Source organism: Leishmania major, chromosome 34, assembly GCF_000002725.2.
Source record: "Leishmania major strain Friedlin complete genome, chromosome 34".
Taxonomy (NCBI): Eukaryota; Euglenozoa; class Kinetoplastea; order Trypanosomatida; family Trypanosomatidae; genus Leishmania; species Leishmania major.
The window spans coordinates 1,294,537-1,307,500 of NC_007286.2; the positions used below are offsets into that span (position 1 = coordinate 1,294,537).

The 12,964-nt window shown below is 57.7% G+C and overlaps 4 protein-coding genes across 4 annotated transcripts; all 4 read left to right on the plus strand.

Annotated features, from left to right (window-relative positions):
- Positions 1 to 345: 345 nt before the first annotated feature.
- Positions 346 to 2,292, plus strand: LMJF_34_2820 (regulatory subunit of protein kinase a-like protein; the record flags this gene model as incomplete). Its single annotated transcript, XM_001686334.1, has 1 exon — positions 346 to 2,292. One exon carries the CDS (start codon positions 346 to 348, stop codon positions 2,290 to 2,292), a length of 1,947 nt encoding a protein of 648 aa, XP_001686386.1.
- Positions 2,293 to 5,796: 3,504 nt separating this feature from the next.
- Positions 5,797 to 6,108, plus strand: LMJF_34_2830 (ubiquitin related modifier (urm1)-like protein; the record flags this gene model as incomplete). Its single annotated transcript, XM_001686335.1, has 1 exon — positions 5,797 to 6,108. One exon carries the CDS (start codon positions 5,797 to 5,799, stop codon positions 6,106 to 6,108), a length of 312 nt encoding a protein of 103 aa, XP_001686387.1.
- A 601-nt stretch (positions 6,109 to 6,709) lies between these two features.
- On the plus strand, positions 6,710 to 8,746 carry LMJF_34_2840 (putative selenocysteine-specific elongation factor; the record flags this gene model as incomplete). The annotated part of the gene is made up of 1 exon (XM_001686336.1): positions 6,710 to 8,746. The coding sequence occupies one exon, from the start codon at positions 6,710 to 6,712 to the stop codon at positions 8,744 to 8,746; it is 2,037 nt and encodes a 678-aa protein (XP_001686388.1).
- A 1,447-nt stretch (positions 8,747 to 10,193) lies between these two features.
- SAT (serine acetyltransferase) lies at positions 10,194 to 11,429 on the plus strand (the record flags this gene model as incomplete). The annotated part of the gene is made up of 1 exon (XM_001686337.1): positions 10,194 to 11,429. The coding sequence occupies one exon, from the start codon at positions 10,194 to 10,196 to the stop codon at positions 11,427 to 11,429; it is 1,236 nt and encodes a 411-aa protein (XP_001686389.1).
- Positions 11,430 to 12,964: the final 1,535 nt, after the last annotated feature.

The window sequence follows — 12,964 nt, forward strand, 5'->3', positions numbered from 1 at the left end:
TACACAGCTTCACGCTGTATCTCTGCCGCGCCGCCTTTTCGTTCACTCACCTGCACACCTCTTCGAGCGTCCGTGCGATCGCTGGCAAACCGCAGCTCGTCCCTCGACGTGTTGACGCAAGCGATTCCCCTCTGTCCTTCCTTCCCCCTTTTTTGGCAGGAACTTCTCTTGCTCCTCTGTCTCTCTGCATAGTCTGTCGCGCCGCATCGTTGTCCCGGTTTCCCTTCGGCCTTCGAGCGATTCACCTCATCCATTACCCCTTATCTCTGCGTAAGGCACACAAGCACACCGTCACACAACCGTTTTCGTATCCGACACCCCCCCCCGCCGTCTCGCCCTTTCACAATGTCCAGTTTCGACAAATACGTGGTGCAGCTGGTGTGCCGTATGGGTGATAGCGTGTCGAAAGGGATGCGGGAGGTGATACTGCTAAACATCAAGGACAGCATTGACGATTACCAACGGCTCCGTGACCCGGCTGAGGCGCAGACACGCAAGAAAGCCGCGGCTGTCAAGAAGCGGCGGGCGGCTGCGCGAAAGGCCAAGGAGGAGGAGCGGTGCCGAAGAATGGAGCGGCAAGCGAATCTGCCGCCATTCCCGCCGTCGAGTTCGAATAACGCCATTCAACCCGCCGCGACGGACTCAAAGTCAAACAAGAAGGCGCACAAGGGAAAGTCCGCTGCCAAAAGCAATACCGTGAACTCCTCTGCCCCCTCCTCTGCAGAGCGTGCTGGTGCCATGACCGCAGCCACTGCAGCTGCGAAGGCGCCGGCGCGCCCGAAGATGCCCTCGGTGCAGTTGAAAGACATTGACTTCCTCTTTGTAAAGGAGGTGGAGGCGCAACTGCGCGATCTGGGAAGGAGGCCGAGGGCGATGTACTCTTTGGCGGGTTCCACGCAAGAATGCGTTGCCTCGAATGGCTTCGGAGCCGAGACGCCTCTTGGTGCCGCATCTGCACCTAAACCTGCTGGGGTCAGGGAAACGGCTGCGAGGAACAAGAAGTCAGAGTCGGCCACCCCGCCAAAGCGCATGTCGCCGCCCCCACTGGACCACACCGCGATGAAGCAGTCGGACCGGGAAAACTTGTTGATCTGTGGCTCAGATGAGACTTTGCCACTGCCCCGGAGCGACACAATCTCCTACCAGGAAACCTTCAAAACATTTAAGTTTGGACGTCAGGACGTGGACAACGAAAGCGACTCCATAGCCGAGAAGGACTCACAGGACGGAGAACAAAGGCAGAGGGAAGCGGAGGAGGATGAGTTCATCGACGACTGCGAGGATGCTCGACGCCGAACCATCCAAATGCAGCGCCCGAGTCGTGGCGCCATCTCGGACTCCTCGTTAGACATTGACGAGGCGCGTATTGCTAGCTTTCCGACAACGCCCAAGTCACAGGAGAAAATGAAGACAATCTCGCGCGTCCTTGTGCGTCACTTTTTGTTTTCTACGCTGGACGACAGTGATATTGCGAAGTTTGCGTCCATCATGGATGTCGAGAAGTTCGAGGCGGGCACGCAAATCTTGGAAAAAGGCCACACGAACGACACCTTCTTCATTGTGCTTGACGGTGAGGCGGAAACGACGATGATGAACGAGGACGGCGCGGAGGTGGTCGTGCCTCTGGTGCGCGGCTCCACATTTGGGGACCTGGGGCTGATGTACGAAATATCGAATGGTGCGGCCGTCGTGGCTCGCTCCTCGGTGCAGTGTGCCTCGCTGGAGCGCCGCACCTACAAGATGATCACTTCGCGCGCGATGGAGGACAAGCGGCGCAGATATGTTGATTTCCTGTCGTCGCTGCCGGTGTTTGCCGGGGTGTCTTCGCGCCAGCTACAGGACGTCGCAGAGCGCCTCAAGGAGGACAGCTACGTGGAGGGTCAGAGGGTGATCGCGGCCGGAGTGCCGAATCACTGGTTGCACATCATCACGGAGGGAAGCGTATGCGTAATGGCGCCGGACGCAGAGAGTGGGGATATGAAAGAAGTGGCACTGCTCCACGCCGGCGACTTTGCTGGTCAAATCGAGTTCCTTTACCATCACGTCGCCGTTGCTGATGTCGTGGCTGTGAGCGCGGTGGTAAAGACCGCGAAGCTCAGTCGCCGCTCCTTCGAATTCTTCCCGGAGGAGGCCCGCGAGCGGCTGATCAGGGCCGTCGAGGAGGAGGAGACGTACGCGACGTATCAGAAGCGCATGCACAGTGGCACACGTCCGCCTCTGGACACAACGCCGCCGTTCGATGCCCCGCCGTCTCACTTGTGGCACACTCTGCAACAGCACGAGAGTGCGTGAGGAAAAACCACAATTTTTCTTTTTTGTTGTTGTTGTTACCCTGCGCGCTGCTGTAGGCGAGCGCTGAGCGGAAAGCTGTACACACGACGAATCACAACTATGCTCTAACAAAAACGAAAAACAGCAAGGAACTCTTCGCAGCAGCGATCCCCGTGCATCGTACTCTGCTCTCCCGCTCGTTTTCTGCACAACATGCGTACATGCTTGCGAACGCTGTCAACGGGGAGACCCCTACTCGGGTCTCTCTTTTCTTCCATGCTTTTCTCCTTCACGTCGTTTCTCTTCTCTGAGGTACATGAGTGAGCGTTCATCGGTGTTTGTCAAGAGGGAGAGCAGCCGCCAACGCATACGGACATGGTCGAGGGTGAGAGAGAGGAGAGGTGGTTGCACTGGACGGGATTTTGCTCATCCCGTGTGTGTGTGTGTTGTTGTTGTTGTTGTTTTCATTGGTTTTCTGTCACTCCACTTTATTTTGTTTCCCCCGGTTCTCGTACTTCTTTGTTTCAGTTGTTAGTTAAAGTGGCTCCTCCGCGTGCGTGCGCATAGATGGGATTGGGAGCTTCTTGTGTTTGTTTCTTTTTTTTTGTCGACGGCTGGCTGGTTACGAAGCGGATGCGTGGCGCAGCGGGTGCCCGCGCTTGCCACTCTGTTACCTGCGTGGGTGCGTATCTGTTGGAAACATGACTTTTTTCGGTGCTTTTGTACGATCTCCATCGTTCTCGAAGCTCCGTTTTTTTTTTTTTCACGTGTTATGCGTCTCACTTGCCCCGTTACGTGCACCGAGACTTTTTTTTCGATTCATTTTTCGTTTTGTTTTGAGGAACGGCTTCGCACTGGTCGACGCGTGCGTGTCTGTGCGTGTTTCGCTGGAGTGCAGCACGGGTAACCCGAGAAAGCCACGTGGTGTTCCACTAAAAATGAAGAGGCGAAGATGACAATGCATGGAAAACTGTGGAAAGAGGGGCGATGCTTTCCCACCTCTTCCTGCTTCTCTCCCCGATGCGCCTACAGAGGTGCACTGACTGTTCTTTCACGCGCGTTTTTTTCCTGCGTCTGCACTTCTCATCGTCCCCGTCTTTCTCCCTCTGTAATGCGAGGCGGAGATCCTCTTGTATCGTGTCCGATGATGGTGCGGTGGTTGGAGGCACATACTTTTTTGTCATCATGGTGTTGCTCCTGAGCATATGCAATGTTCTCCGAGTATTTGGAGAGAAGCTGATAACTGGGGCAAACGGAGGAAGACTTGTGTGCAGGCTCCTGGGGACGGAAGCAAGGGCGGTGCGAAAGTGCCTCGATTGGCGATTCACTCCATCGCGCTGCCCTTTTTGTTTTCCTTGTCCTTGATGAGTCCGCGGATGTGTCAGCAGTGTATCGCGCCCCTTGGTGTTGGCTGGAAACGCGCACCGTACCTTCCTTTCACCGCCTACAGACACCTGCGACGATTCTCCGTCGCCTTTCCACCCCTCCCTCCCCTCCCTGCCTTCCCCCTCTTCTTCTTCTTCTCTTCCTTCTTTCTGGGTTTTGCGTGTCCTCTTCTACTCTCTTGCTTCTATCTGATTCACTGTGGCATGCGGTTGCCGTGGATGCTCAAAGTGAATGTACGCTAGTTCTTTTAGAATTGCCCCTGTAGCACCTCCCCTTATTCTTTTTTTCGTTGTGTTCTTGCTCTTCCTCGTTTCCTCGCCTGTTTCGTTCTTTATGCGCGATTTCTGTACTGTGCCTTTGTTGTCTTTGGGTGTGCAAACCGCACACACACACACACACACACATGCGCGAGCTGCCACACATTCCCTTCTCCCCACACCAGCGACCGCACACGTCATTGTGCCAAAGGCCAAGCTTGTCACGAGCGAGCGAAACGTTTTTCATATATTTCGAATTTCTAACAGAAGTGAGCAAAGACAAATTCAACTCCCATGGCGCAAGGCACTCCCCCGTGAACTTCGTTGCTGGTTCGTCATCTTGTTATCTCTTCTTTCCCATGGCTACTTGGGCTTGCTCCTGTATCTGATGACACGCACCCCTCCGCCCGCCCACCTTAGAAACGGCCCCGCTCCTCCCCATTCTCAGCTGAGCGCAAGCACTTCGAGACCTCTTTTTTTGGCAAGATTTTACTTGTTTTCTCCTTTCTTTTGGAATAGCCGCTCCCTGCCGCGTGCTCCCTGATGAGCGCGGAAGGGGGACACACCGCACAGGGCCTGGTGTCTCAGCGTCCAGTGCGCCCACGCCCAACTCTGTGTGTGTGGGGGGGAGGGGGGGCGGAGGAGCCGATCAGCACCCCTCCCCTCTCCTATCCGCTGCCAATGCCGAGCCACTTCTCACACTGACAGGGTGAGGGCGATGCACCGCTGCTGATGCTGGCGGTGTGGGCCTGGATCGGCGCAGGCGGTGGAGCGACCGGCGGCCGTGCGCGCGTTTATATCGTCGATATGGTAGGCGCGAGTGCCGACGTGACTCGAGCGTGTCTCACCGGCCCGTGCCCACCTACTGGGGTGTGCTTGAGGCGCCTTGAGCGGGGATGCAGGAGGTGGCAACCGGCATGATGCGGGTGCGGCTGTGAGGCGACCTGCGCAGCGGGCGGTGGGTAGAGTGTGAGGCAGGGGCCGCACTCACACGGCTGAGTCGGTGCATTGCCCTAGCGCGTGCCTGGTAACGCGTGGCACAGAGAGTTGGACCTGCGACGGGCCTGCTAGAGTGGAGTCTGACTCACGCTGTGTGGCAGAGAACGCACGTGTTAGCAACAAGTGAAATATCTTGTGCTTTCACGTTAGCGTGCCCTTAATCTCGGTCTCCTGACAATGCTTTTCTTTGTTTGCCGATGTATTCCGCTTCTCGTCTCCTGCATTGAAAGAGGAATACGCGAATTTGTACGTAAAACGAATGAGTAACGTGAATGAGAACTTCCTTTACGACTCACTGTAAGGGAGTCACATTCAGATGTTGTAGCTACGGGTCTGTGTGTGTGTGTGTGTGTGTGTTAGTGTGTGCGCGCGTGCACGTGCTGCAGCTCGTTCCAACGAAAAAAGAGGAAACAACCTTCGGGCATTCGAGAAGCTCGTCGTGTTCCCGTACCGCGCTGGCGTTTGTCGGCATTGCAGCGGCCCACTCGACTAACCCTATGATCGTTAGCGCTGTAGGGCTGACGATCGGGTAGATTGCCCCTGCTCCGTCTCGATCGGTCACTCCGCTGCCCGGGGAGGGGGCTGTCAGTCGCTGTCTCTCCGTTTGCATGCGCGCTCATGCCTGAGGTCACATCAACCTTGTGACTATGGCAGCCCTGCACCTCCCCCTGCTTCCCCTTGTTAGAGATTCATACTCAGTTCTGCGCTTTCGGTGCCCCTGTGGCGTCTCTCGTCAGTCTCTGTGGCCTGTGTGTGTGCGCGCAGGAAGCACACCTACACCACCCAGCCTGCTGCCGATTGCGACAGAACTGCGCTGCGTATCACAATAAAGGATACACACTGCCGCTACACGCGCGTCCCAGACACTAAAAAAGCGGACGTGATGGAGATGAGGCACAGACAAATCAAAGTTGCCCTCAGCGGCGGATGCGAGCTGCTCTTCGACAAGGAGGTGACTATCACCTTGGCCGATGTGGTGCCTGTTGGCGCGACCGTCGCACAGTTAATTGATATGCTGCGGCGCGGCTACATCAAGGAGCGACCAGAGCTGTTTGTCGACGCCACGGGCGCCAATGTGCGTCCTGGTATTCTGGTGCTGGTGAACGGATGTGATGCCGAGGTTCTCGGCGGCGTAGAGCACGTCTTGGAAGACGGCGACGAGGTGGAGTTTGTGTCTACTTTGCACGGCGGTTGAGGATGTGAAGGAAGTATCTGGTTTACCCCGCCTCATGTACACGGGCGTGCGCGCGGATATGAGTGCCTCCGTGCCTGTATGAGCGCGAGCTGTGCGCGCGTGGTCGTTCACCTGCTGTGCACTCTTTGTGATTGGTTTCGAGAAAGCGTCTTGTGGAAAGTTACTGGGGACACGCGACCATGACTCGATGCAGATGCCCGGGAATAAAAATCCGGCACCTCCAGGTAGAGGAGCGCACGCGAGAGGCGACAACCTTTGACGTCGAGAGGCGCGCAAACCTGTCGCTTCCTTTCTTGGCAGCCGCCCGTACAGCGGCAGCGTTGGACGAGCTCCAGACGCGCACCTCCCGCTGCTCTAGCCATCATGCTCGGAGTAGTTGTACTGCATCATCGCCTTTGTTTTCACGTCCGTGTCACCCCCTCTTTTTCGCTTGCTCTTCGCTGCCACTGCTGTGCACGCCTGTACGCGTGTGCGCCAAGCTATCACTTCCTCCACATCAGCTGCAAGCGTGGCAGGGAAGATAACCTGCCTCATCCCTCCCCTCCCACGCGTAGCTCGGCCCTCGAAAGCGCGAGGGTCGCGACATCCAAGGCAAGTGCACATGTTAAATGTGAACATTGGGCTTCTCGGTCATGTTGATAGTGGCAAGACGGCGCTGGCCAAGGCGCTGTCGAGCACTGCCTCCACTGCTGCCTTTGATAAGAGTCCGCAGAGTCAGTCACGTGGGATTACGCTCGACCTCGGTTTCAGTGCCTGTGAAGTGTCCGTCGAAGACGGCAACGAGGATGCCACCCAAGTGCTGCGGGCAGCCGAGTTGACCAAGGTGCAGTGCACGCTGGTCGACTGCCCAGGACACGCGTCACTGATTCGCACAGTGGTTGGTGGAGCGCAGATAATTGACGCAATGGTGTTGGTCGTCGACGCAACCAAGGGTATCCAAGTGCAGACGGCTGAGTGTCTAGTCCTGGGCGAGGTGCTGGCCAAGCCGCTCGTCGTTGTACTGAACAAGATAGACGCGATTCAAGGCGTATCGCCAGCAGGTAAAGAGGCGGCATTGGCGGCCCTCAAGAGAAAACTGCAGCAGGTGTTTCGCCGCACGCGGTGGCCCACGGTAGCCATTGTGGAGGTGGCGGCTGCCCCACGCGAGGTGGCGGGCGGGATCGGTCACCCCGTGAACACGGAGGCGGTTTTGCCTCAGGTGCTGCGCGCGGTCGACCTCGCGGCCCTGAAGTCTGCCAAAGAGAGCGAGGCCGAGAGGCCAGCGCAGTTCTACATGCTTGTGGATCACTGCTTCGCCGTGCGGGGTCAGGGCACCGTATTCACCGGGACTGTTGTCGCTGGCGTCGTTCGCGTCGGGGACACGGTGCTCGTGCCGGAGCTGCAGACCACGCGCAAAGTAAAAGGGCTGCAGGCGTTTCACAAGCCGGTCGAGTTGGCGCAGGGCGGGGACCGGGTGGGGCTGTGTGTGGCTCAGTTTGACCCTACGTGGATGGAGCGCGGCGTCGTTTGCAGCGCCGCAAGCAGTGGCCGAACGCTGGTGAGCTCCTCACAGCTGATCGCGCGGGTGCATCGTGTGCGCTATCACCCACTGCCGTGCGACACGCACACAAGGTTTCACATCACGATCGGCCATGCTACCGTTATGGGGACCATGAGGTACTTTGCAAGACTGCCGCACGCGAACGAGAGCCTCGACGTACCCGGCACGGTAGCCGCCTTCGATCCGTCCATCGAGAGTGCATATGTGGAAGAGCTAGACGACGGGGTTGTGGCCAGGTACACCTCTACCGACACTACCGCAGGCGTCCCCGGACGACCTTTGCCAGTCGCACCGGCAGAGCAGGACTACTACGCCGTGCTGCTGCTCGAGCGGCCTGTGCTGGCGGCCCCTGGTTTGTCACTGATTGCCATGCGTCTGGATGTGGAGCGGGAGAACTTCTGCCGCATCGCACTAGCCGGCACAGTGTGCCACGTGTTCATGGAGGACGGCGCTGCTGCAAGGACGGCAACAGCCGTGCCGGGCAGCTCAGACCAGTCTGCGAGTCACGGCCAGGTACCGGCGTGGCGGCGGCTTCCAGTCGTGCGCTACCGGTATCGCGTGCTGCGAGTGGACCGGGTACTGGACAGCCGGAGCTGCATCGCCGACGGTGTCGTATCACTGCAGACGGCCGGCGCCGGGGGTAGCGGTAACCGGCCTGCCGGGGCGTCTGCGGGTGCCAGACGAGATAAGGGCTGTGTCAACGTCGAGGCGCGCCAGAGGGCGGAGCTCTTTGCGGAGGTGCAAAAGTTCCTCCGACTCGTTGTCGTCTTTGAGCCCGAGGATGCAGACGCGGCAGTGACAACTCCTCAAGCAAGCAACCCTGATGCTGTAAAGGGCATCATCGACTCCTCGTTTGGCAAAACAGGGAAGGTGAAGCTTGTCTTCGATGGCCCTGTCTTTGCCGATCCCGCTGCGAACGCCGACACAGCGCCGATCGGCTCATTCATGTCGGCGGCGCGTAAGAAGCGCAGTAAGTCGACAAAGGGCCCTGACTCAGCGGACGCGGGCTGCAGCGGAAGTGTATTTCGCCGGCCAGGACGCATTCTTCTGATTCTGAAGAAGTACCCCTTTGCCCTTCACTCAGGCCTCGAGCAGTGAGTGCGAATAAAGGGGGGGGGGAGCTGGAGTCGCCGCCGCATGACAATGCGGATATGCGTGTAGGCGGTGGCGGTATTGTGTTTGTCATCTGAGGCCGCTGGCAAAAAAAAATCTCTGCACCGAAAGGGCAAGGCTGGTAGGTGGTGTGTGTGTGTGTGTGTGTGGATGTGGGGGTGGAAGGGATGGTGAGGGGTGCAAAGAGTGCTGCGGACGGATCATCAGCTGCTTTACCTTCTCCTTCCGCGGGCATACAGACAGGTGCACACGCAGTTGTCGTGGCGCAGAAGAACCTGCGAGGGCCTCGAGCGCAGCTTGCACTTTTCCACAGCATCAATTCATCAACATCCCCGACCATCTGCTGTGACCCAGCGCTCGTGAATAGAAGGTGGACAGCTGCAGCTCTTTCCACAGATGGAACTGCTCTTGTGGCCGCTAGAGAGATGCTGTTCTCCATACTTGAGAGGGCGTTTCTGCCAAGACATGTGCCGCGGAACCCCTTTCTTTTGTCGTTGGGGGGGGGTGCCGGAGACGAACTCGGTCTCTACTGGGCCTGGTATTGCCTCTTCTTCCTTCCACCACCTCGTATGCCCTCCATCTCGCCCCACACGCGCACAGACATACACTACCCGCGTGCTCAGTAGCTTTATCACGCTTCGAAACATCCGCTGTCGCCGTAGGCCCGCCCGTATCACACAGGTACATCCGCCGGCACACGGGGAGACGGAAGGCAGAGGGCAGGTCTTTTCTATTGCCGTAGGCTGCACTGCGTTGTTCTCTTGCTTATGATCGTTCGCGGTGAGTTCCTTTTGATCGTCTTGGACGGCCTGTGACTCTCGGGGCGCACCATCAGAAATGCAGGGCAACAGCCGCAGCAGGCAACAACGACAGCAACTGTACAGAGAGCTATACAAACGTTGGCGACACCCCGCCTGAAACGCCTCCTTGCGACTGCATCAGGCACCCCCACCTTATAAGAGTCGATACAAGCACAAGGAACCTTCCTTGCGAGGGCTCTCACGTGCCTCAGCCTCTTTCTCGCTCCTCACTTCCTTTTCCTTATTTCGCAAGGGAGCAAGATTTGCCTCGTCGTCGCCTGCTTCAGTTTTCCTTATTGCGCTGTCGGAAGTGTGTCACTCACGTCTCAATCTCCTCTCCAAGGACACACGGGTGCACGTCACGCGCAATCGCTCTGACCACCACCTCCCTCTCTCTCTCCACTTCGCTTCCGACCTTCTCCTTTTCTTTTATGATTCCGTTTTACTTCCTTTTGTTTGTGTCGCTCTCCATTGCCTTTAGATGGTAATCGCGCGCGCATACAGGTGCAGGCGCGATTTTGTTCCTTGCGCCGCATCCGTCTCTTTTTTGTTTCGTTACCCGCCGCTCTGAAGCGCCCTTCGATCTCCCGCGTGCGCTACTACTGCGAGAGGTGAGTGCATGTGTGTCGACCATGAAGCGCCTTGACCGCATTCGGGAGGCTCTGGAGCAGCTGAACCCGCAGCGCGCGGATAGCACTTTGCCTACGTTTCACCCCCGCATCAGCCTTCACAAGTTGAAGGAGCTGGTCGAGTGCCTCTTTTATGTCTTCTTCCCAGAGTGCACGAACCCGCCGTCGGAGGTGACGCCGACGTTCGCCGAGGCAGACTCGCTGATGGAGTGGGTGATTGGCCACATTGCAGACATTCTTGTGACACAGATCTACGTCGCCTTTGTCTTGCACGGCGACGCGCACGCGGTGGAGGACACAAAGCCTTTCAAGCCCTTGAACACATCGCAACGCACGCAGCTGGAGTGGAATGGGCAGCGCTGCGCCACACTGTCGTTGCTCGCGATGGAGTCGAGAAGCACAAAAGGTGGATTTGCTGTGGCTGCTGCGGCGGAGCAGGACGCTTTAAAGGCATCGCTTGAAGAGCTGAGCTGCACGGGGAACCGCGCTCGCTTACCATCGACGGAGGTCTCGTCCAAGTCGGCAGCCTCTAAGGCAAACGCCATGCGTGTCACTGCCGACATCAACAGCAGCGCCAATCAGGACTTCCTCACCAACTGCAAGCGCAGGGCAGACGCGATTGTGACGAAGTTTGTCGTGGAGCGACTCGCGCACGTGCACTGGCTCCTCCACACAGACGTGGAGGCCATCTTTAAGGGGGACGTTGCCGCCTCCTCACCGAGTGAAGTGGTACTGTGCTACCCAGGACTTCGCTGCATGGTGCATCAGCGCGTGGCACATCAGCTGCACCTGCTCGGAGTCCCACAGAACTTTACCCGTATGCTGACAGAGTTGGCGCATTCAGAGACGGGGATCGACATCCACCCGAACACGGCCATTGGGCATCATTTCTTCATTGACCACGGCACCGGCGTCGTCATAGGGGCGACGGCGGTCATCGGCAATGACGTCTCCATCTACCAAGGTGTTACTCTTGGTGCGCGGAGTTTTCCGACGGACGAGAAAACAGGCGAGAGGATTCGAGACCTCCCACGACACCCCATCATCGAGGACGGCGTCACGCTGTACGCAAACGCCGTTGTGCTGGGTCGCGTGACAATCGGTGAGCGCAGCACCATTGGCGGTAACTGCTGGGTGGTGCGCGATGTGCCGCCCTTCTCAGCGATAGTGCAGAGGTCCCACCACGTACTGCAACCACATGAGCGCATGTTTCTTGAGGGGGATGGCTCTGGCATCTGATGCGCGGAAGCGAGCACGCCAAAGAGGGAGGGCGCGGGCAGAAGAGGCTTGAAATCGGTCGGGTGCGAGAGCAGTTGGCATACATGTGCTGAATCTGTGGTCGTGCCGACGGCTATGAGGGTGGTGATGGAGGTGGTGGAAGGGAAGTGTCGTCAAGGCCGAAAAAGAAAGCAGTCAGTCTTTCCTGCTCTTGGGGTCTCCTCTTGCGTCTCTGCGGGTCTTGTTGCGGCCAACTTCTCATGTTCGCGCTCACACATATGTGTCCCTTGTTGCGCGTTTTTATTTCGCCCGCAACGTGCTCGACGGCGCCCGCTGACTGCACAGACAGGGTCGTATCATATGCTGTTTAACGGCATTACTTGTTTCTTCTGTTTCGCATGCTTCGTTACGGGCTCTTCGACGTCGTCAACCCTCTCTCTTTTCGTTCTCTTGCTCGATTACACTGGGACGCCTAGCCGGCGCTTCATGCCCAGGAGCAATGAATATCGTCACCGCGTCCGTCTGCAGTTGTCGCTCTCTTCCTCTGTCTGTCTCTCTCTATCTCGCCGTGTGCGCATGTGTATGGTGGCTATGAGCGCGTGTGTCTCACCCAGCGGTGAGCGTTGTCGGCTCTTCGCCGCCTTTTCCCGATGCCGTTGCCGTTTCTTTTTGCTTTTTTTGTTCTGTTTGCTCTTGTCCCCCTTTTTTTTTGCGGGAGGGTGTGCGTGTACGTGTATATGTGTGTGTCTGTGGTAGCAGGAGGGGGTACTTTGGCTTTCTATCGTTCCTCTCCCTCGCTGTTCCCTGTCTGGTTTATCGCGCGTCGCCTCCATGGATGACCTGTTGATGCGTTACCGTTGACGAGGACATCGTAGCACTTTTCCCCACCGCTAACTTTACGCGCTTATGATTGTAACTGAACACTCCCTTGCGCGTCCTCTTTGACTCCTCCCTCTGTTTGATTTGGTAGCGCCTTGTGCCCCTTCGCTCCGCTCGTGCCCGTCTCCTCCTTTTCGGCGCGCATCCATCCCGGTGGTGGTCTTTGCGTTCACCCATTCTCTCGCACGGTGTTTCAGCGTTTCACGGTTGCTCCCCCCCCTCTCTCTCTCTCTTCGTTTTTCCTCATTGCTCGCCTTTCTCCATGGGGTGTGCGGCAGCCCTTCAGCGGTTTGTCGTCTGTGGTCGATTGAAACGCGCGACCCTCCCAGAGGTGCGCATGTCCGTGTGTGAGCGCCGCCCAGTACACGAAGGAGCTGCAGGTGCGCCAGCGCGTATCCAACGCACGAAACGACGAAATCCAGAAGCGAAAACAAAAACGACGCCCGTTGCGGCGTGCTGCACCTTCGATTTGCTGCTTCGTGGGTGACCGCTGCCCCGACCAGCCCGACCATGCGCGGCTTCTTCTCCCCCTTTTTGCGTGCACGACGGAACTTTCGAGGCTGTGCCATGGAACCAGCAAAAAGAGAGAGCAGACTTACGAGGCCACCCCTTTCAGCGCTACTGCTGTCGGTGTAGCAAGTCGCGCTCTTTTCATTTTCTCACGCCAGCCTTTCCTC